Source organism: Nanorana parkeri, unplaced genomic scaffold, assembly GCF_000935625.1.
Source record: "Nanorana parkeri isolate BGI_ZX_2015 unplaced genomic scaffold, ASM93562v1 scaffold1441, whole genome shotgun sequence".
NCBI classification, from domain to species: domain Eukaryota; kingdom Metazoa; phylum Chordata; class Amphibia; order Anura; family Dicroglossidae; genus Nanorana; species Nanorana parkeri.
Genome location: NW_017307709.1, coordinates 57,998 through 79,581, shown reverse-complemented (window position 1 = coordinate 79,581; position 21,584 = coordinate 57,998). Strand labels below are relative to the sequence as shown.

General features: G+C 47.2%; 2 protein-coding genes across 2 annotated transcripts in view; one reads left to right on the top strand and one right to left on the bottom strand.

Moving 5' to 3' along the window:
- Positions 1-14,614, top strand: part of DNAJA2 (DnaJ heat shock protein family (Hsp40) member A2) — a 19,005-nt gene extending 4,391 nt beyond the window's left edge. The window contains exons 2-9 of the mRNA XM_018570014.1: positions 4,901-4,960; positions 6,428-6,648; positions 7,813-7,893; positions 8,090-8,223; positions 9,513-9,709; positions 10,815-10,959; positions 11,070-11,197; positions 14,407-14,614. Of these exons, the coding sequence (XP_018425516.1) occupies positions 4,901-4,960; positions 6,428-6,648; positions 7,813-7,893; positions 8,090-8,223; positions 9,513-9,709; positions 10,815-10,959; positions 11,070-11,197; positions 14,407-14,595 (1,155 nt within the window). The 3' untranslated portion in view covers positions 14,596-14,614. The remainder of the gene's footprint in view (positions 1-4,900; positions 4,961-6,427; positions 6,649-7,812; positions 7,894-8,089; positions 8,224-9,512; positions 9,710-10,814; positions 10,960-11,069; positions 11,198-14,406) is intronic.
- A 6,260-nt stretch (positions 14,615-20,874) lies between these two features.
- LOC108798273 (borealin-2-like) overlaps positions 20,875-21,584 on the bottom strand; it is a 7,144-nt gene continuing 6,434 nt past the window's right edge. Inside the window, exons 10-11 of the mRNA XM_018570004.1 lie at positions 21,056-21,142; positions 20,875-20,922 (exon numbers count right to left, since the gene is read on the bottom strand). Coding sequence (XP_018425506.1) covers positions 20,875-20,922; positions 21,056-21,142 — 135 coding nt within the window. The remainder of the gene's footprint in view (positions 20,923-21,055; positions 21,143-21,584) is intronic.

Sequence of the window (21,584 nt, the reverse complement as noted above, 5' to 3'; positions counted from 1 at the left end):
AAAATGACCATTTCAGCAGCCTCTTCTATAAGCACTTGTTGTGTCTGTTTTGGTGACACTACGAGTTGTCGTGGAAGAGGAGATCAAAGCACCGCTTTTGGGTGAAGAGGCGGCCACATGTGCCGTGCTGCTTCAATCGGTGGTGCGACATTCTCTAGGCCGGTGGGCATCATAAATCTGTCTGCAGACCAGGGATGGCCAAACTTTTGCCCTAAAACATTTTTTTTCTAGTTTTGGATAGGCCTGGCCTTGGGTTTGGAATTGACCCAGTCTGATTTGAACCAGGATGGAAGCAGACTGTGCTGGCCCAGTCGGCTGGGGCATTCCCCACCCCGCAGTTTCAGTTGTCATTGGCTGAATGTGGTCATGTGCCTATATTCATGTGCCTATATAAGGACAAAGATGTCACTAGCATCATGCGAAGCTGCAGGGCGGGGAATCCCCTGGCCACAGCTGAGTGGGCCAGCGGCCATATAAGGTCAGTGATGTCACCAGCATCACACCCCTTTGTGTATGTGTAACTGGGGGGCGTGGAACGTCCTTGCCACAGCAGAGTAGGCCGTAAGCCATAAAGGGTAATTAATGTTGCCAGCATCGCACCCCTTTTGTTTATGTGTAACTGAGGGGTGGAGTGGGCCATGAGCCATAAAGGGTCATTGATGTCACCAGCATCATGCGCCTTTTCTTATGCAAAGCTGCGGGGCTTGGAATTCCCTGGCTGGAGTGGAGTGGGCCGGCGGTGATAAAAGTTCAGTGATGTCACCAGCAATCATGCTCCTTAGTTTACATGAAGCTGCAGGATGGGGAATTTCCTGGCCGCAGCTGATAAAGGGTCAATGATGTCAGCAGCCGATGGGCCGGCACTGTTGGCTTCCTTCTGTGTTCAAATGAGATTGCCTTCGGTCCGAACCCGAACTCATCCCTACTGATGACCATTGTCATTGGAAATAAAAATGATGGGACATTCAGAATTTTGCAGTTATTACCAGAACAAGAGGTGAGGGGAAATCTTCTAATGGAGACTCCTTTTCCAGTGACAACTCTGTGGATTTCCTCTTGCTTCCTGTTGTATTTCTGGGACAGGAAGTAAAGGGAAATATTCCCAATGGGCCACGGACTGCAAAAAATGGTGGGGGTTTTAAACCCTTTCCTACTCTATCTGCAGAGGTGGGGAATCTGCACACTCCAGCTGGGGTGAAACTACAAATTCCATCATGCGCCTGCCTCCGGGATTCAAGCTTGTGGCTGCCATGCTCTTGCAATGCCTCATGGGATTTGTAGTCCCACAACAGCTGAAGGGCCGAGGTTCCCACCCCTGCTTTATTACAGCTATTCCACGACTTTTTTATTTTGCAGACACCGTCGCCACGTGTTGAGTTGTATGATCCCGTCTTCTTGAGTATGGCTACCGTTGCCTTATTTTGTACGGGTCCCGGAGTTTGTGTCCCCGGTTTGTTACCAGGAATTTCCCGCATTGATCCGTCCTCCCAGGAATAAAATGATGTCACAGGCCGGCAGAGTGGGGAAAATCCATGACGTCACCGTTGGCCGTGAGCGCTATAGGGGATTTAGCTGCATCTCTCATATCCTAATTATATACCGGCGCGCTAGGAGACGGCAATGTTGTGCGGGGACACAGCGAACGCAGCACACAATTACTGCTTCTGTCATATTGTGTCGGTGATGTCGTCGTGTTTTTGTAACAAGACGGACTCGCTGCGCTGTCAGTTTGATTGTCGGGTGTGATGTGACGATATAGGACAACTATAATTATAAGGGAGAGATTATAATGAGCTATAAATATTCTCTGTAGTCATGCAGAGTTCTTGGTTGAAGCATCAGATTAAGAAATGACACCACAAATAGGTTGATATTGCCCAACACATTTCTATTCTATTGTGTAAATGACTTAAAGGGGAAGTTCACCCCCAATTACTATGAGCATTCAACAGCCATATAACACGTGACTCCGGCTGTCCAGCAATTCGAATTCCAACCTGCCGGCCGTTTTACAGCCACACTATGCAACTCACCCCCTAATGCGATCTACTGTACTGTGAGCATTCACTTTAACCCTTTCGCTGCCACTGACTTATGTCCTACATCGCTGGTAGCGGGACCCTTTGAATAGACCAGGACTTTGTTTGCATGTGTAAAGCCGACTGTCAGCTTTTCCCCGGAAGCGATTCTGGAGGCTGAGCTGCGCCGACCCATACCGCCCGACACCCCCAGGGCTCCGCTGTCCCTCCTACGGGCATGGGACCATCATGTGGGGTGTTGGCGGGAAGGAGATCGACGAACATCAGTTTGTTGATCTCCCAGCTCTATGGGAACAGAAATGATGCTGATGGCATCACTTCCGGTCCCTCATCTGTCATTGTTCGGCTGCAGAAGTCGGGCAATAAACTATTGGAGTGCGATCTGCGCTTTTATAGCTTATTTGGAGTGGAAAGGTGACGCTAGGGGTCTCATTGACCCCTATTGTAACCTTAAAGAGAACCTGTCACCAGTAGTATAATATCACATAGAGGGCTTGTAAGCCCCCTTATATGATAGCAATTAAGTAAAGTTCAAAAAAAAAAGAGAAAATTTAAAAATATCTAAAACTGTTTTTTTAAAGTGTAACCCGCCCCCCCCGGGCCTCCAAGAGTGTGTGCGTATTTTTGTAAATATGCATCGGGTGCACCTACATCCGAAAACGACGATTGTGCTACACATGTGGCTGTGAAAGCAATAAGTCTAGGGACAATATTCATGGATATCTCTAAACAGATGACCTGTACGGGCTTTTATAGCGCCATCTAAGAATTTGAGGTGCTGTATTTTGTCGCCGTTAAACTCCCAGAACACTGGCGGCACCGATGCTTTGAGGCTTTCATAACAATAGCACGTGCTGACACTTGGGGGTCCCAAAACAATGGCTCACATTAGCGTTACCAGGGTAACGGCACTGCTGGGGCTGCCTGAAATCTGAGGGGCACGGCTTGCCGCTATGGGATCTGAGGGGCACGGCTTGCCGCTATGGGATCTGAGGGGCACGGCTTGCCGCTATGGGATCTGAGGGGCACGGCTTGCCGCTATGGGATATTATTGTATGGCAGGATTGCTGCTGTAAAGCCCTATAAGCAATGTGTGTGGTCTGTTGTAAGTGGATGTAAACCCAATCACTAAAATGTCCTACACTGTAACATGCCGATGTAAAAATCAATTTCAGTATTTTAAAATGTGCTTCTCTAAATTTAAAATACCCGGTGATCCTGCCTTACAATTCTGTTTTAGGCACTTCCTGTTATAGGGTGACAACACTCTGTCCTTAGTCTCCAATTCTTCTATGAGCCAACAGTCACTGCACAATCTCTTGTCACCATGGAGTAACCCGCCCTGGGAATGCAGTACAGTAAGTCACTAGAGTGCATAAACGCAGACAGGAAGTGGCTGCAAAGAGGTTGCAGAAGATCAGTTCTGATATGCAACAAAGAAGGAAAATAATAGTAAAGTTGTATTTTATAAGGAACATAAATGACACTTTGATATACAGTGATTTGTGTGTGTGCGGTTCTATGCTGTGCATGACAGCAAAATCTAATGATTGGTACACAGGTTTATTTAGTAATACATTGCATATCCCGATGGAATGCAGTTCCCAAGGCAACCAGCCCCAAATTTCCAGCAGCATAGGCTGGACGGACTAAAATGTCCACTAGCACTATCTGACAATCTAAGAACACAAAGCCGATGGATGCAGCATTCAGTCTCTAAACTGATGACCTCTGGGGGCTTAAAGTGTTGTCTATGGACTTTTTGGGCTACTGAATTTTGTCGCTGTTTCACGGACATACCATTTGTAACCTGGGCATCTTGGGTGTCTATTTACTTGTCGTAACCTCGTCTTTTAGATTTTCCAACCAAATTGATATTTTATTGTGTTTTTGGGGCACTTAAATTAACTTGAGTGCAATTTTTGGGTTTGAATTAAGAGTTGCACCAATATCGTGCAATATAAAAATGTGCAACTGCCGCCATTTTATTCTACAGGGTGTTGGCTTTCAGAAAATTTTATGTTTTGGGGGTTTGAAGTCATTTTCAGGCCTCAAATGTGGATTACATCGTGTGTGCAAAAAATAAGGAAAAGAAAAAAGCCTTGGCAGGGAAAGGGTTAAAGATGATCCACCTCTGGCATATGTAGGCAGGGTGGTTACCATGATGTACTGCCTTAGTGCAGCCTAGAAAAGGAAGGTCCGTGGCCTGTGCTGTCACACAGGGGTGGTGGATCATAAGACCTGCTCAACAGAGTCAACAGTCAACTTCTATTTGTCGAGCTGTTTGCCCCGAGCTTAGCTTGTTTTCTTTTTTTTTATATAAATACTTTAAACCGGTTTTGTTCCAAGTTTCCAAAAATGGTGACTTAGTTGTCATTCATCACAAACGTTTCCTCATCGCATCTGTTGAATGCATTGGACAAGGCCAAGCTCTTCATTGGTAATGAACCTCCATTGCTCCAGTGTTGGTTCTACACTGTGGGTAGGCCAGGTAATCCGTCTGCCATCTGTTGCCTTTTTGGCGCGGATTGCACTCCTGAACTCGGCAGTGACTTAGGGGTCAGGGGATGGAAACCTGGGTACGTGGTGGGAGGCATGGACATCCGACCATCCCAGATGGCTGACGCAGGCTGGAACAAAGGGGGGAGCTAGGAGACACGGGCCACCGGGGAGGTGATTATAAACTTCTATACTTTGCAGGGGGATGTAACCAGTGTTTTTATATACCTGACGAGGGCGATACAAAATGATCACAGAACACCTTCCTGTCATTCATTCAGTTATGATCATTCTAATAATTTGATACCTGGTCTAGTCCTTGATACAAGCTAATGCTCTGATTCTTTCTCCTTCACCCCCAGGCTTACCGCAAGCTAGCCAAGGAATATCACCCAGACAAGAACCCAAATGCAGGAGACAAGGTAAGCCGCAACCTTACAGCTAACACCAAAACTGTTCATAGAAAGGGAGAAGCTTGACAACGTGTCAGCCGGAGAGAGATGGACCGGTGTCTGATGATCTCATTAATAATGGAGCACAATTAGCAGCTTCAGCTAAAGAAATCCCATTGTGTGCTTTGGAATCAAATATACAGACTAATTGGAGGATGACGGTGGCTGAGGAACATTACCTAACCCTGGCTAGAAGGATTTCACTTTTCCACAGTCGGAATTAATCTGTCTGTTATAGAATTATTTTCTTAAAGGGTAATTCCACTTTCCCAGGCGAATTTGGGAAAATAGGAATTACTCCCTCCAGTATGGTCCCCCTACTCTTTGCCAAACACCGAAGGTAAGGGTGCAGTGCTGTGTACAGAGTAAGGGTAGTACACCGGCAGAGCGTTCAGCTAAAAGGTAAGTAGAGCTGGCTGGGTGGGGTACAAGGGGACCAGAGTGAAGGGAGTAATTCAATTTTCCCAAATTCGCCTGGAAAGTGGAATTGCCCTTTTAAAGTTAGCTTCTTCTTTGCCCAAAGCAGCATATTCCCTTAACACGCACCCTACAGAACATACTTCTTGTTTGGCTCTCCCGTTGCTCCATTTGTTTTCCCTCACTGGACAGTTGTTAAATTCCAAATTGTATTTCCCCCTGTGTATCTAAATGGTGCTGCACGGCTTCTTGGTGTCATGGGACCCCAGTGACATTGCAGTTGCTTTATTACTCCGCACAGGATGATGCATGGGGCCACACTGGGTTGTTTTTGTGCTTGTGGTGCAGCAGACCATAGGACACTAAACTCTCTGCAAGTGTAAGAGCTTTTGGTATATGTTTCTGATTGATGTCTGGGTCTCAGTTTAGGGGGATTCTCTTCACTTCCTATCCTGGTCACAGAAAAGGAAGTGGAAATCTCCCTAATGCCATCATGGCATGTTTTAAAGTTCAAATCCAACCTGATGGACACCCACCCATCAAGTCATTTTGATATTAGCATAACTCCTCCCAAGAGGCATCCCACTGCTTGCATCAGGGCTGAGGGGTTTTCAGAGGACTACAGGACCCTGCTGGCCCCTCCCACCAGCCATGCATAGAAATGTACAGGGAACTACCGATGACATCACTGGGTCTACTATAAGTGGTGTGTGTGTGTGTGTGTGTGAAAATGGAAATTAGCATTTTATGGGGGGGGGGAGACTACAGAATATAAGTAGATGACACTTTAGCTTTAATTATTCCCCATTCTCTCCAAAACGTACTTCCTCAGGTTTTGCTAAACATTTAATTTCTCTGGTACCTTCCTCAATATGCACCAGTCACACTTTCTTCTGGTTTCTGGATGTCACTGGTTTCTGTTGTTGACAGTACAGTGTAAATAAGATTAGTTTTTGTTCGGCTGCATTTGCTTAATTTATGTAAAAATCTCTCATGATGGAATCCTGCTTCCCTTTTCAGTTTAAGGAGATCAGCTTCGCCTATGAAGTCCTGTCCAACCCAGAGAAGAAGGAACTGTATGACCGGTATGGAGAGCAGGGCCTGCGGGAAGGGAGCGGAGGTGGCGGCATGGATGACATATTCTCGCATATCTTTGGCGGGGGCCTGTTCGGGTTTATGGGTGGACAGAACCGAAGTCGCAATGGCAGAAGGAGAGGGGACGACATGATGCACCCACTCAAGTGAGCACACCTTTATCTCTATATGTTGTCTCTGTGCTAGATATTCTAAGATGGGTTCATCGGGTCAGCTGTTGTGGAACTACAAGTCCCATGAAGCATTGCAAGACTCCGACAGCCACAGGCATGACTCCCAGAGACGGCGGGATGATGGCATTTCTAGTGCCGAGGTTTCCCAGCCTTGTACTAAGACCTATGCATCTGCCTTGTGTTTTTAGTTAGAGTCTCCATTATTTTTAGTGGAAGGATGTGTCATGAGGACACAACACTGAGGCTCATGCTGCAGGAGCTTTAAAATTTAAATTGCACCGACAGTAAAATTAAAGTTGCCAAACCGATAGCATAGCTGTAAAAAATAAGTCAAGGCAACTGGACTTGTTGTATTTTTCTTGAAGACGTTTCACTGGACATCCGACCAGCTTTCTCAACTCAGAATGACTTGTACAAAAAATGATCTGGGAATAAACCGATTAAAATGCTGGCACCCGTTTTTTTCTACATTTCCCTTTTAGCCATCTTCCACAGCACTTAGAAACCCAGAAACTCTGCATACCCCAGATGAAAATGTCGGTGAGCAGCTAAAATCTAGCAGGGTTATTCACAAAAGGGTGAAGAGTTTGGAGACGGCAGGAGCAGTGAACAATCTAGGACAACAATGACTCGCCGCCTGGCGTCCTGATTATCTGGGAAGCCGGCTCCATGCTCCCTCATCACCAGGTGACGAGGAAGCATGCAGCTGGGTTTCTGGCCAATCAGGAAGCCGGGAGGGTGGGTAATGACTCGCCGCTGGACATCAGGATCGGCCAGAAACCCAGCTGCATGCTTCCTCGTCACCTGGTGATGAGGGAGCATGGAGCCGGCTTCCCAGCCAATCAGGAAGCCGGGGGGGCGGTCATAACCCACCGCCGGCTTCCTGATTGGCCATAGAGCCGGCTTCCTGGCCAATCAGGAAGCCGGGCGGCATGCAATGACTCGCCGCCCGCTTCCTGATACCGGATGTTTCCGGTATCGGGATAAGTTTTGGGAGCTTTTGGGCGAGTAAGAGTACTTGCCCAAATACTCGGTATCGGCACTGATACTAGTATTGGTATCGGTGGATCCCTATAAAGCACATTTGTGATGATTACCTGCAGCGAATACTGACTAAAATATTCTCTGTTTTTCTAGAGTATCTTTAGAAGACTTGTACAACGGAAAGACAACCAAACTTCAGCTAAGCAAGAATGTGCTGTGTAGTTCCTGTAACGGGTGAGTGTGCACACTTCTCTCTCTGAGTTCTTGAGGAACTTCATCCAAGGCCCATGGTTCTGTAAAGCGCTGTGTATATTGTTGGCGCTGCCGCTAATAAATGACAACCTGCTTCAATAGTTTCCTTCTATCTGTGTTAGCTTTTGCTTTACAGGTGTTGTCATCGTCTGATGTGTTGTATTTCTGTTCCCTTTAGACAAGGCGGGAAGAGCGGAGCAGTTCAGAAATGTACAGCCTGCAGAGGCCGAGGCGTGCGTATAATGATCAGACAGCTGGCTCCGGGGATGGTGCAGCAGATGCAGTCCGTCTGTTCTGACTGCAGTGGGGAAGGTAAGCCTGGAATCTGTATATCTGCGGGCTAAAGTAGTATCATAGGCTGGTTGTTTTTTTTTTAATCTTAATACATTCTCTTCATTAAGATATAAAAAACAACAAGTACCTTTTTGTGTGTGTCCCTCCCACACTTACCTGTGTCACCACCGCCTCCGTTCCCCAAACTTCCTGGTTGAGGAGGGAGGATACTGAGGGCTGAGGAGCCATAGGCTCCTTCTGCCCTCAATCACTTTTGACGGAGGAGAGGAGGGGCGTGGCCTGCCTCTAAAGTGGGCCACCTAGATCTAAAAAAAAAAGGAAAGCTTTAATATCACTTTAAAGAAAAAGGTGCCATATTTGTGATGGCTGCCAGCATATTTCTTCAGAGTGGAGTGGGATAAAGCGGATTCCTATAAAACCGCCTTCTCCAAAGCCCCAGTATCCAGGGATTGTCCCAGAACTGTTACATTCCATTTTTTTCTTCTTTGTTTTCATGATTACTCCCTATATATAGTCCTTGTGCAGCCTTTATTTGTCTCCGGCTTCTTATCTAGTCTCCAATCACACCTGACACACGTCCATCCCCAGTCTCTGACAATCTCTGACAATAGCTCACCAGTCCCTGACAATCTCTGGCAATTGCTCGCCAGTCTCTGAAAATCTTCATGTATTTTTACGTATACTGAATATTACGTGCTTGCTGCTAGGGATGCTAGGGGCCACAATGGAGAGCCCCTATATTTTGTAAAGTGACCTCCACTGCTCTAGCGGCCTTCTGTATATCAAGCTGTGTGTGCAGCATCCTTGCAGAAAGTTGGCTGTGATCAGTAGGTCAGTGATGTGCACGGTTAGTAAGAAGATCAGATAATCACCAGCACACACATGTAATGGAATCATAGTTCCTGTTTCAATCTATTGAATCACCGTCACCATTTGTTATAAACAGCCAATGGCTTCGGGGCCACACAGGATCCCTTTCTCAGGGTGACAATAGATGTTGGTCACTATGGAACCCTGTGGAAGGGACCCTGTGTGGCCCCGAAACCTTGGCTGTTTATAACAAATGGTGATTCAATAGATTGAAACAGGATCTATGATTCCATTACGTGTGTGTGCTGGCGATTATCTGATCTTCATTGGAGTTTCTTGCGGCGCCGTCCGTGTCATCACTACGAGCACCACCATATTGGAAGGTGACAACGCTGTTTTGGAGTGCAGGTGACTAAGGATTACTATCGCACGGTTTATCAAAGGCTTTTAGCATCTCCATGTGCTGATGTCTTGTATGGTTTTTTTCTTTTCTTCAGGGGAAGTAATTAATGAAAAAGATCGCTGTAAAAAATGCGAAGGCAAAAAAGTCATCAAAGAAGTGAAAATCCTAGAGGTTCACGTGGACAAAGGCATGAAACACGGACAGAGAATCACATTCACTGGAGAGGCGGACCAAGCCCCAGGGGTGGAACCCGGAGACATTGTGCTGGTGCTACAAGAGAAAGAAAACGAGGTATGTAAACGGGCGGACTCATTTTAACCAATCAGGGCAGACTTTATATAAGCAGAACATGAAAAGAACTCCGGCCTATCCATTCTTTAACATTTGGTGACTCCGTGATGTAAAGGTGTCACTGGATTCTAGGCATTTGAGTGGCTGAGTAATGGAGAAGATAAAGGGTACCTCTTCTCTGTTTAAAGAACTAAGTTATAACCTTCAGATCAGCTTTATGTGACGATACCCAAAAGCTGGCCCCTACACAGCCTGGATTTCTGCAGGGATCAACTAAAATTCGAGCAGTGGGGGAACCCTGTTGACTACCGATACTAGTATCTCATAGTACTCGTACTCGCCCAAATGCTCTGATACTTACCTTCGATACCGGTACTTCCGGCAGTGCCCGAGGGAGCATGGAGCCGGTTTCCTTTCCAATCAGGAAGCCGGGTGGTGGTTTATGACCTGCCTCCTGGCTTCCTGATTGGTCAGGAAGCCAGGCAGCCTCGTCTAGTGAAGCTGGTGTTCTTTTGCTAGAGCACTGGCTTCACAGGCAATCAGGAAGCTAGGTGACGAGTCCATGATCCACCGCCGACTTCTTCCTGATAATCGGGGCATCGGTATTCGGTATCGGCGAGTACCGGAAAAAGTTAATCAGTTCTCGATGCCGAAAAACCTGTATCCCTACTAAATACAATAGACGGAAGGGAAGATTCCTCTTATCATGAATGTGGGAATTGATTGATTTATTATATTCAGAGCCCTGATGTCTCCTTAAAGAGAACCTGTCACCTGCACCATGCAGGACTATCAACCCCCTTGTGATAGCAATAAAGTTTAACTGACTTTGTCGGGGGGTCTTGCCAGAGGATTTTACAATTGATGTAAAAAGCTTACAGGTGATTCGAGAAATATCTGCAGCTCTAATCCATCAAGCAATCGAGGGCCACAAAGCAAAATGTCTGCCTCAGACGTCTGTGACTGAAGCTGCAATTCTGATTCTGACGCGCTCAGTGGCCGCAAAGCTGAGCTGGTTTAAGCTTGTTCATTGGTAAATGGCTGCTTCAATCAGAGGCTTCTGAGAACCTTCTTTTTTAATCTAACATAATATTTTCCCTTACAGAGCTTTCAGCGGGATGGAAACGACCTGCATATGACGCACAAGATCGGACTGGTCGAAGCGCTGTGCGGATTCCAGTTCACTTTCAAGCACCTTGACGCCCGTCAGATTGTTGTCAAGTATCCTCCCGGAAAAGTGATTGAACCTGGTAAAGAATAGTGCACGTGGGGCCACTCCGACCTCTTCTGATCAGCTCTTTAGTCCGGCTGTATTAAGTGTTCCTCTCTCTGGTATTCTTACGCGTTTTTCTTTGGCCAGGCTCCGTGCGTGTCGTCCGAGGAGAAGGTATGCCGCAGTATCGCAATCCCTTTGAGAAAGGAGACCTGTACATTAAATTTGATGTCCAGTTCCCAGAAAGCAACTGGATCAACCCGGAGAAGCTAACGGTAAGTCTCCCTCATTGTACTCCGATACCTGGAGGGGGGGGGGATGATTGCATGTTCTCCCTTTCATGTACTGAGCGCAGGAAAGGAGAATTAATATGGTCTGATTTCTGGTGAGACGGCCTGTGGCAGTTCTTGTTCCACTGACATTGTAGAAGTCCGTTCCCTCCTTTTATCAGACACGGTCTTTGTTTTGCCCTGAAAGCATCAGCCACGGCTCAGTCTTCAATGGGACGCAGCATTTCCGGGGCTCAGTGTAGCCAACGTCCTGTAAGTCCGGAGCGGTCTTACATACAGGAAGTTGGCTTCGCGGAGCCCCGGAAATGCCGCGTTCCGTCATTCCGGCAATATAATGACATTAGAATCAAATGACATGGGAAAGTTACATGATGGAAGCAGCTTCCCTGGGCCACCAATCGTGTAACTTTCCCATGTGGTTTGGTTCTAATGTCATTATGTTGCCACTTGCTATAGTGGAGTTTGTCCCGCCCACTCTGCCTAACATGATTGACAGACCAGGAGATTCCTGCTCTGTCCCACCACACCCAACATTAGACCCCTTCAGACCTTGCTCACACCAAGCGCGGAGCAGATCCAGACCAGAGCAGGTGCAGACCGGATCAAAACTGCGTCCAATGTATTCCTATGGTATTTTTAGCTCCAGTTCACATCGCAGCGTGCAGATCCAGAGCAGGTGAAAAAACTGCGGCAAGCCCTATTTTACCTGCTCTGGAACGCATCCAAAACGCATCAAAAAACGCATGCAAGTGCCTGAAAGCCCATGTTAATCTTATTTACCAAAAATGGCCCGGAACGCATCCAAAACGCAGCACAACCCACTGCACTGCGTGTGCAGAAACCTGACCGGATCTGCTCTGCATTTGGTGTGAACAAGGCCTTAGTCACCCCACCATTAGTCCTTCCCCATTCACACTGAGCCACAACAAAATGCGCTGATTTGAGCTGAGCGACATTGAGCTACAGTGCACATTTTGTCACGCTATGTAGCGCTTCTTTTGGCAGTCTATCAATGTCTATTGGGGCCAAATCGGCCAAAAAATAGCTCATGTTCCAGCGACAAGCTTCACCTACAAGCTACGGGGGACATTGAGCTGCAAGATGTGAACATCTCCATTGAAATGCATTGGAAGCGCTACATTGAACTTCTTGTTTGAGCGGAAATTGCGCCACAAAACACTCAGTGTGAATGGGGGTCTTGCATCATAGCCAGAAACTGCAACGCTGCCCACAATCCGGTGCGTTTTCATGCCCGTTGATTATTACAATTCGATTTGAATGTTGGGAATTGTAGTCTGAAAGAGTGGCAATGAACACGAACCGGAAGTGACATTGCTGCTTCCTCGGTCCCTTCTCAAGCTGCCTGGGCAAAGCTGCTTTTCTCCTGTACACAGTGATTACTTGACACTAGCAACAAAAACTATACGAGTGTGGACAGAATAACATCCTACGGGAGATGTATTGTTCAGCTTTTTACTGTCCCAGTTTTCTATGGGGACATAACGTCCTCTCCTCAACCCCCCTATCTAATAAGAATACTTTTTAAGGGTGCATTCGGTGAATAGGGTCTAGTGCAGCGATGGCGAACCTTGGCACTCCAGCTGTTTTGGAACTACAAGTCCCATGAGGCATTGCAAGGCTCTGACAGCCACAGACATAAGTCCCAGAGGCAGATGCATGTTGGGATATGTAGTTTTGGCACAGCTGGAGTGCCAAGGTTCGCCACCACTGGTCTAGTGCAATGGTAGGCAACATTGGCACTCCAATCTACAAATCTCCATCTTCTGCCTCTGGGAGTCATGCCTGTAGCTGTCAGAATCTGGCAATGCCTCATAGGACTTGTAGTTCCGCAACAACTAGAGTGCTGAGGTTGCCTACCCCTGTCTTAGGCTATCCAGCACAGAAACAAAATAAAAAGGTAACGGCGTGCTCACTTGAGTGGCTGCATCATGTCCTTCCACGACAACTGGAGTGCTGAGGTTGCCTATCCCTGGTCTAGTGGAAGGGCCGGTGTTGGCGTTGTGGGTTGGGCTTAAGGAAGTCGGGTTTCCATAGCAAACCTAAGTGCATATTCAAACAGGGCGGTGAAAAGGATTTTCTGGGCCAAGATATTTAGTTTCAGATGGGCTGAGTACTAGTTCATGTCCTCTTGTACTGCTCAGCTCCCCCATCCCATATTGCTTGCTGTGTGCACATCAGAGGATAGAAGCTCAGCGCTGGGAGGGTGCAGCATAGAGAGCTGAGCTGCTGAGAGAATTACTTCATTCTGCTGTGAGTTTTTGGGATGATTTGCTCCACAGTGCCTGCAGCTACTGAGCTTACTGAGTGCTACCTTTTAAACCCATTAAATACTTCAATATTGTTTAAAGACACTAATGACCACGGGCCGGTTCACTTTAAGGGCTGGTGTAGACCTGGGCGTTCCGGGACGCGTGTCCCGGGAACGCTCATCGTGCACAATTGTACACAGCGATTGCCGCGTGGGCCCATTGATTTCAATGGGGTTACATCCGCCTGGCAACCTCAGAAAAAAATGTAGAGCCACAGGAAGTCTCACCGCTCCAATTCCTTAGCCACCATCAGGATTCCCCAGGTGCTGGTCCAATAGGTGCGTCTCCACCTTGGAATGTAGCAGTATACGAACAGACAGCACTATCCAGAGAAATCCAATACCGCAGACTTTATTGAAATTCACAGCAAATCCAGTATAATAGTGAATAAAAGTGTATAAAGCAACAAATGCCAGCACTGCACACCCCCAACCAACTACAACCTCTCATGTTTCACCCGCAGGCTTATTTATACGTCTATGAATAACCTCTATGAATAAGCCTTCGGGTGGAACATGTGAGAGGTTGTAGTTGGTTGCAGTGCAGTGCTGGCATTTGTTGCTTAACCTGAACCTCAGAAAAAAAGTACATGTACCTTTTTTTTTTTTTTTTTTGCGGCACACGACGCGCGGCTGTTTTGGTTTCACGGGTGGAATCTGTGTGATCGGGGTGCTATTAGAAAATAATGGCATCGTCGGTGGTGGGTGACTCCGTGACCGCACGGCCAATCCCACGCAGTATAGCGCACGATTACTGCGCAGTCACGGATCGCCCAGGTGTGAACCCGGCCCAGGGCTGACCTGAGTTTGCGCCGTCCTGGTTTGCGATGCCACTGAAATAACGATTTTTACGCCTTCCCTAAAGGAACTTGAAGACCTCCTTCCCGCCAGACCTGAATCCTCCACGATCACCGCCGAGGCAGAGGAAGTAGACCTCCAAGAGTTTGACAGCACCCGCGGCACGGGAAGCGGACAGAGGCGCGAGGCCTACAACGACAGTTCAGATGAAGAAAGCAGCCACCACGGGCCGGGAGTTCAGTGCGCACATCAGTAAACCTTTCTAAGTTGCACAACAACAACAAAAAGAAAAGGATTACCTTCCGAATTTTCTTTCTCTTCTGCCTGTTTTTTTTTTTTTGTCTCCAACCCGGCCGCAAATTTTCCCCAATCGTTCTGATATGGACATCTCTGTTGCTGTACATGTAAAACAAAGTGTATAATTTAATACTAACCACACACCTTCCGTGCAGTTTCCACCATTCTGTAGCAAATGTAAAAAAAAAGAAGAAGAGATGAAGTTTCCGCTCCTCGTGCCGACGTCTTGATTTCTTTTTTCACCACTCTGTAGATTAGGATCAGGCGAGAAGTAATCCTTTTTGTGGTTGTGGAACTCCGAATCTCGACAGGGCCATTGCCGTGTTCCGGAGCTCCTCAGCAGCTGCCAGGCGCCGCGGGCCGCCCGCTCTTCGTGTAGATTTTACGTTTTAATTTCATACTTGTTAAAGAAAAAAGTGTTTTTTGTTTTTCCTCCTGGAGCTGTGTATTTTCTGGCTGCACTTATATGAGCTGCTACATATAGAATAAACAATTTCACGCCCTGTATTTCCAGTACCGATAACACGCTTGTTGATTTATTTTGTTCTGACCGGGGCGATCACAACGTTACCTGGACGTTCTCTGACATTTTTTTTTCTCCTTTTTTTTTTGTTTTGTTCAAGTGAATGGTTAATAAAACAGTATGTACGGTTGGTGTGTTACGTGTATGTTTATAACGGTCTAGGCGAACATGTGATTTGGGGGGGTCTTGGAACGGGCCACCGGTAACAGAGGTGAACTAAACATACATTAAAGAGAACTATGGAGTTAAGTCTTTTCCCCATAGTTCTCCTTAGGGTAACGGGAGGACACAAACTAGCGTTCTCCCGTCACCCTAAGCTCAGTAACTCACGGTATACTGAGACGCCGCAATATACCGCGAGCTACTGCTTGAGATGCTGAAGCGGATCCCGACAATTATGTCTGGATCCGCCCAGCTGCGTGACTGACAGCTGGCTTTGCCTATCTAGAGGCAGAGCCAGCTGTACCCGCCTCCTCCCCCCCGTCCGTTCCGCCAGTCAGCGCTGGCAGGGAGGGGGGGGGAATCCAGTCCCTCCCCTGTCACGGGAGATAGACGTGACAGGATAGAGAGGTTCCCCCCCCCCCCCCCCTCATAGTTCTCCTTTTAATATTTTGCTCTTTTAGTACTTTATTACTATTGTTAGGGATGCACCAATGCCAAGTACTTGTACCCGTCCAAATGCTCCTGATACCGGAAGTTCCGGTATCAGGAAACTGGGCAGCGAGTCATTACACACCACTCCCTGACCTGGCCGGGAATCATACTCCATGCTCTTGGTGACGAGGGAGCATGGAGCCAGCTTCCCGGCCAGTCAAGAAGCAGAGTGGTGTGTAATGATTGCCGCCCGGCTCCCTGATTGGTTGGGAAGCCGGCCAATAGACGTGTGCACTGGCAAAAAATTTATTTAGTTTCGATTCGGATTTTCCGTTATTTCGGGTCCGAAAGTCTATTAGTTCCGGGATTCTGACGAAATTAGTTAGCGGTAGTCTGTAGGAGTTTTCGTTTTGTTCGAACAGTGACCTAAAAAAATTGCGGCAGCGAAAATTTGTCCACGAACGAAAATCCCTACAGACTGCCGCTATCGAATTTCGTCCAAAATTTTCCTTTTCATTCGTTGTTTCTGTCATTCGGATGCATCCGAGTAACAAATTCATCCGGAAAACGAATTTTTCCAAAAATGAATTTGCATGTCTATCAGCCATTCAGGAAGCCAGCTCCATGTTTCCCTCACCTAGTGAAGCTGGCCAATCAGGAAGCCGGGCGGCGAGTCATTACCTGCCCCCTGGTTTCCTGATTGGCCAGAAAGCTGGCTTCATGCTTTGTCACCTGGTGATGAGGGAGCATGGAGCCGGCTAAACAGGAAGCCATTACACGGCGCCTGCCTTCCTTAATGGCACCTCCGGTATCGGTATTCGGTAAGGGCGAGTAATGAAAAACCAATATCGGTGCATCCCGTGTTATTATATACCTGGTGCTGGCAGCTTGGAGAGTTGGAGCACTGCTCTCACATACAAACAGCATCCTCGGACTCCAGTGACCTGATATGCCGCCCCTGCTCCCTACTCCAATCAATTGTCTTGTAGCGCCCTGAGCAGCACTTTACATTAGAGGGATGGGGATGGGTTGGATCGCTGGAGACCGAGGCCGCTGCCTGAGCAGTCCAAATCATCAGCTCATGACATATGAAGAGTTCTTCTACTTTCCTCTAACCAGCTGCCTCCTATCTTCGCTCCCTTCCAAAGCGATGGCCACCGAGGAATCTTCAGCATGCGACCACTCCGGCCTGCGTTGGATGCCTAGTGTGCAATAGAAGCTGTAACAAGTCGGATCGGACCCATCTCATTTCCTGGCCAGAGGACGTTCAGCATCTTGTAGCTCTTTTCTCCCAAGGGATGACTACCCCGGCCCCTTTCATTCATTGAATTTCAGTTCTTTCAATCATGGAGGTTCCGCATCACATGGGGGTGTTAACTAGGGAGGCTCACTGACACCCACCCATCTGCTTCCATCAGGGCTGAGGGGTGCTGTGATTATTAGTATACAGGATTTATATAGCGCCAACAGTTTGCGCAGAGATTTACAATATAAGGAAGACATGACAATCACAATACATATCAACACAAGATGGTATGGTTGAGACGGTTCCAGGAATCTGTGTAGTGCAACCAGCCGTGATCTGCCGGCATTGCATAGAGAAGAATGCTGCAACAGTGATGACATCACCGGGTCTAAAATAAGGTCTGTATTGGAAACAAGCTTTATTTATGGTTTCATTAACATGATGGGGGAAGGAGGAGCCAGGGAAGACCAAATGTAAGCAGATTAAACTTCGGTCTTAATACAGCACTGAATTAAATTCTCATCCATTGAGGGACACAGGAAATCTTACATTATTCCGTTAAACTGCCGCCTACAGGAGGAATGGACACCGGCCAAAAAAAGGAAAACCTCTATGCTAGCCCAGGGTATCCTTTTAGCTATTCAGTGTGGTCATCCTCAGCCTGATTCTTGTATTGCGTGTGTGTGTGTGATATATATATATATATATATATGTGATCCAATAATGAAAGTACCGTGTTTCCCCAAAAGTAAGACCTAGCGCTATCTTCAGGGATTTCTGTAATATAAGACCTGTCTGTCTGCCTCGACTGCCGCTGAAGACTACATCTCCCAGCAGGCACAGCCAGTGGGGTCGAGGTGGACGGCATCAGAGCAGAGAGCGGACAGCTGCAGCCCAGGTAAAAATAAGACATCCCCCGAAAGACCTAGTGTCTTTTTTCGTTGAAAAAAATAAATATGACTCTTATTTTCAGGGAAACACTGTAGTAGCACATGTGGTGCTGCACTGCATCAGATTGGGAGAGGGGAAAAAACATTTATCCACCCCCATCCATTTTTGGTGCATTGGCAGCCCATTGAATGAGTTGCCTTAACTGTACAGGGGGAAAACCAGCACACACAAACTACATGAGACCTTACAGTTCTACACTCCCTTCCCTTAGATATGTTTGCCTTATTTTGTTATTCGACATTAAGGGGTCTTCTTCCTCTTCATTGGCTTGGGATGGCACCAAGAAAAAAAAGACAGCAGCACTACTCTGATTTAGAATACCATGAATTGAAAAACGTATTCACTGACCTCCTATAAGGTAAAAGCGGCACTTGCACGTTGTAGACGGAAATATTATGAATCTGGTGATAAGTGATAAGAGCACTGGGAGAACAACAACAGCTTCTTACGTACCCCATGTGGTTACATCTCACCAAGCTAAAATATCCCTCCCGAAAGCTATAGCTAATGCCTTCCGAGATTACTACTCCAAATTATATAACCTACATCCCACACCAGATTCTACAACGCAGAGCGCTTTACGGGATAGGATCTCCTCTTACATATCCTCAAGTGCTATGCCCTCTCTGGATGCGCAGATTAGCAACGCACTGGAGGCTCCCATAACATCGGAAGAACTTGCCGCCGCTCTTAAATCCTCCAAGACCGGGAAATCGCCTGGCCCAGACGGCTTCACGACCCAATACTACAAGCTCTTGATCGCGGAACTGGCAAACCGCTTTACAAAGGCTTTCAATGCCCTATCCTCCACTTCTAGGTTCACTAGAGATTCTCTGTCCGCTCATATTTCAGTAATCCCAAAAGAGGGCAAAGACCCTTCCTCTTGTAGCAGCTATCGTCCTATATCCCTCCTCAACACCGACCTGAAGCTATTCACCAAGATTCTGGCGACTAGATTGAGCCCTCATATGCCTGACCTGATACACTATGACCAAGTTGGGTTCATCCCAGCTAGGGAAGCTCGTGATAACACCATCAAAACTTGTCATCTTGTTCATCACGCGGCGACATCCAAAACACCTTGTCTCTTTCTTTCTACCGACGCTGAAAAAGCCTTCGATCGGGTCTCCTGGGAATTCCTGTTTGCTACTTTGAAACATATTGGTCTGGGAGCACACATGTTGTCCTGGGTCTCGGCAATATACTCCATCCCCACAGCATGCGCTAAGGTGAATGGCGTCCTGTCCGATCCCTTTCCAATCACTAATGGAACCAGACAGGGCTGCCCCCTCTCACCGCTCCTCTTCGCCCTGTCTTTGGAGCCATTCCTCGGGCATATCAGATCTAATATCGATGTGACTGAGCTTAAAATGGGATCCGCGGAATACAAAGTATCTGCCTACGCGGATGACCTGATGTTCTCTCTCACCAACCCAGTAATCTCCTTACCTAATCTTATGCAGGACTTCGCGACATATGGGGAGCTATCCAATTTGAAGATCAACTTTGGCAAATCAACGGCTATGGGAATCTCGCTTCCAACTCCACTGACTCGCTCCCTACAGAATAACTTTCACTTCCAATGGACGACCCGAGCGTTGAAATACCTGGGCACGTTCATACCTCCAGACATGAACGATACCTTTACATACAATTTCCCGCCTCTCTTGACACAGGTACGCACGCTTCTTTCCAACTGGCGGAGCGGCTTCTTTTCTTGGTTTGGGCGATGCAACGCCATCAAAATGACTATCCTGCCCAAATTCCTTTATCTCTTTCAAGCCCTACCTATCACGATCCCCGACAGGTACTTTCGCCAGATCAACTCTTTATTGACGAAATTTATCTGGGCTAATCGCCACCCTCGGTTAAGCCACTCCCTCCTGACTCTACCTAAAGACTCGGGGGGCATAGCCCTTCCTGACCTGCGGAAATACTATGTAGCTAGCCATCTGGTTCGCTTGGTTGACTGGTGCAGACATTCCCATACAAAACAATGGGTGACACTGGAGGAATCCTTGTCGCCCTGCCTCCTGGCTAGGGCGGCATGCTGTCCCTCGACCCTCTCCCCCTCGCTTAGAGCCCACCCCTTGGTTGGAGCTACTCTTGCAGTGTGCGCGAAAGCACTCACCAGGTGGCGCTTGACTAGTGAAGCATCCCCGCTCTACCCAATTATGGGTAACCCTGCCTTTCCTCCGGGAACTTTGTCTGGCCCTTTCCGATCCTTGATCGCCAACAACCTCTTTCAAGCCTCCCATTTTATTAGTGGAGGCGCATGGCCCTCTGTGGCATCTCTAACAGATCCTGACGGAGTCTTTGGTTTGGATCGATGGAAAGCATTTCAGTTGAGACACTTCTTACTTACCTTACCACCGGCGAGTTTTGGGACCGCACGAACGTCATTTGAGAGGTTATGCGATTCCAGGGACCCGACGAGGCATAGCCTGTCGGAGATCTATGCTGCTCTTTCAATACCGACAGAGCCCAGGAAACCAGCGTTTTTGACACGCTGGGAACAAGAGTTAGGGGTCACTCTTTCGGATGCCCAATATCGGAACATAATTCACTTTCCCAGGACCATGATGCCAATTCTTTTGCTTGTCCTCAGTCTTCCAGAAGGAATGACAGAAGAGACTGCAGGGGGATAATTCCTGACTGGAAAGCAGATTTTGAAGCCTCAGGCTTTTTTTTGGTTTATCCCGCCTCCTGTTCAGCTTGAGGCTACAACAAAAGAATTAGTGTTACCCGTTCTGTGACGATACCATGGACAAGGTTGCAAAGAAAAATAAAGCCAGCAAGTGTTCCCATAATTTATTTAATCCACAAACATTAAAATAAATAAGACACTAAAACCAGTTCAGAAAAACATTCATAGCAAGTCTATTATCCACGTGGCCTCTGATCACATCTGGCCATGGATCACGTCATTGGCTGGTTTTGTAAGCTTTGGTGCACAAATTGGTCAGCTGACCCTGGAGAAGAAAAAAAAAAAAATTATATACACATTACACACAGACATCAGCTTATTTAGGCAAAACCACTCCTAGAGGAAAAAACGAACAAACACCCCACACAAAGTACACCACAAGAGAGTGTTAGACTTACCACAAGATTGTGAATGTGTTGCACGGTGTCCGCTCTTAGTAGCTCCACATTCACAGAATCCAGATCATCAACAGCCGAGGACAGAGTCTAAAAGAAAGCGAGGGAGGTATTAAAAATGGGTCCTTCACATAACAATCCGCTCCCATCATGCAACGGAGCAGCAAAAGGTAGCAATTGTCCGGTGACCTCTGAGCTTTCAGCAAAAAAAGGTGTCAGCCTCAGAAATTAAAGTGTACCGGTGTCCAACCAATACCTTACATAGCAAGAGTAGCCTTGAGGTGAGGAGTTGGAAAGTTTCAAAGGACAACGTACCTAAATACAGCGCTCGTCCAAGGGGTGGGGGAAATGGGTTTGTTAGGTTTTGAATTGGTACGAAGTATACTTGTTTGGTTGAGCGGCTTCAGAAAACATACGGACTGGGGTGTATGACCGAGGTGTTTGAGGTGATGAGTTAGTGACCCAGCCCAGTAGCACCATTGTTTCAACCACCGCCATTCACAGTTGGTCTCTGCTGTCTGTGGTGGTATTG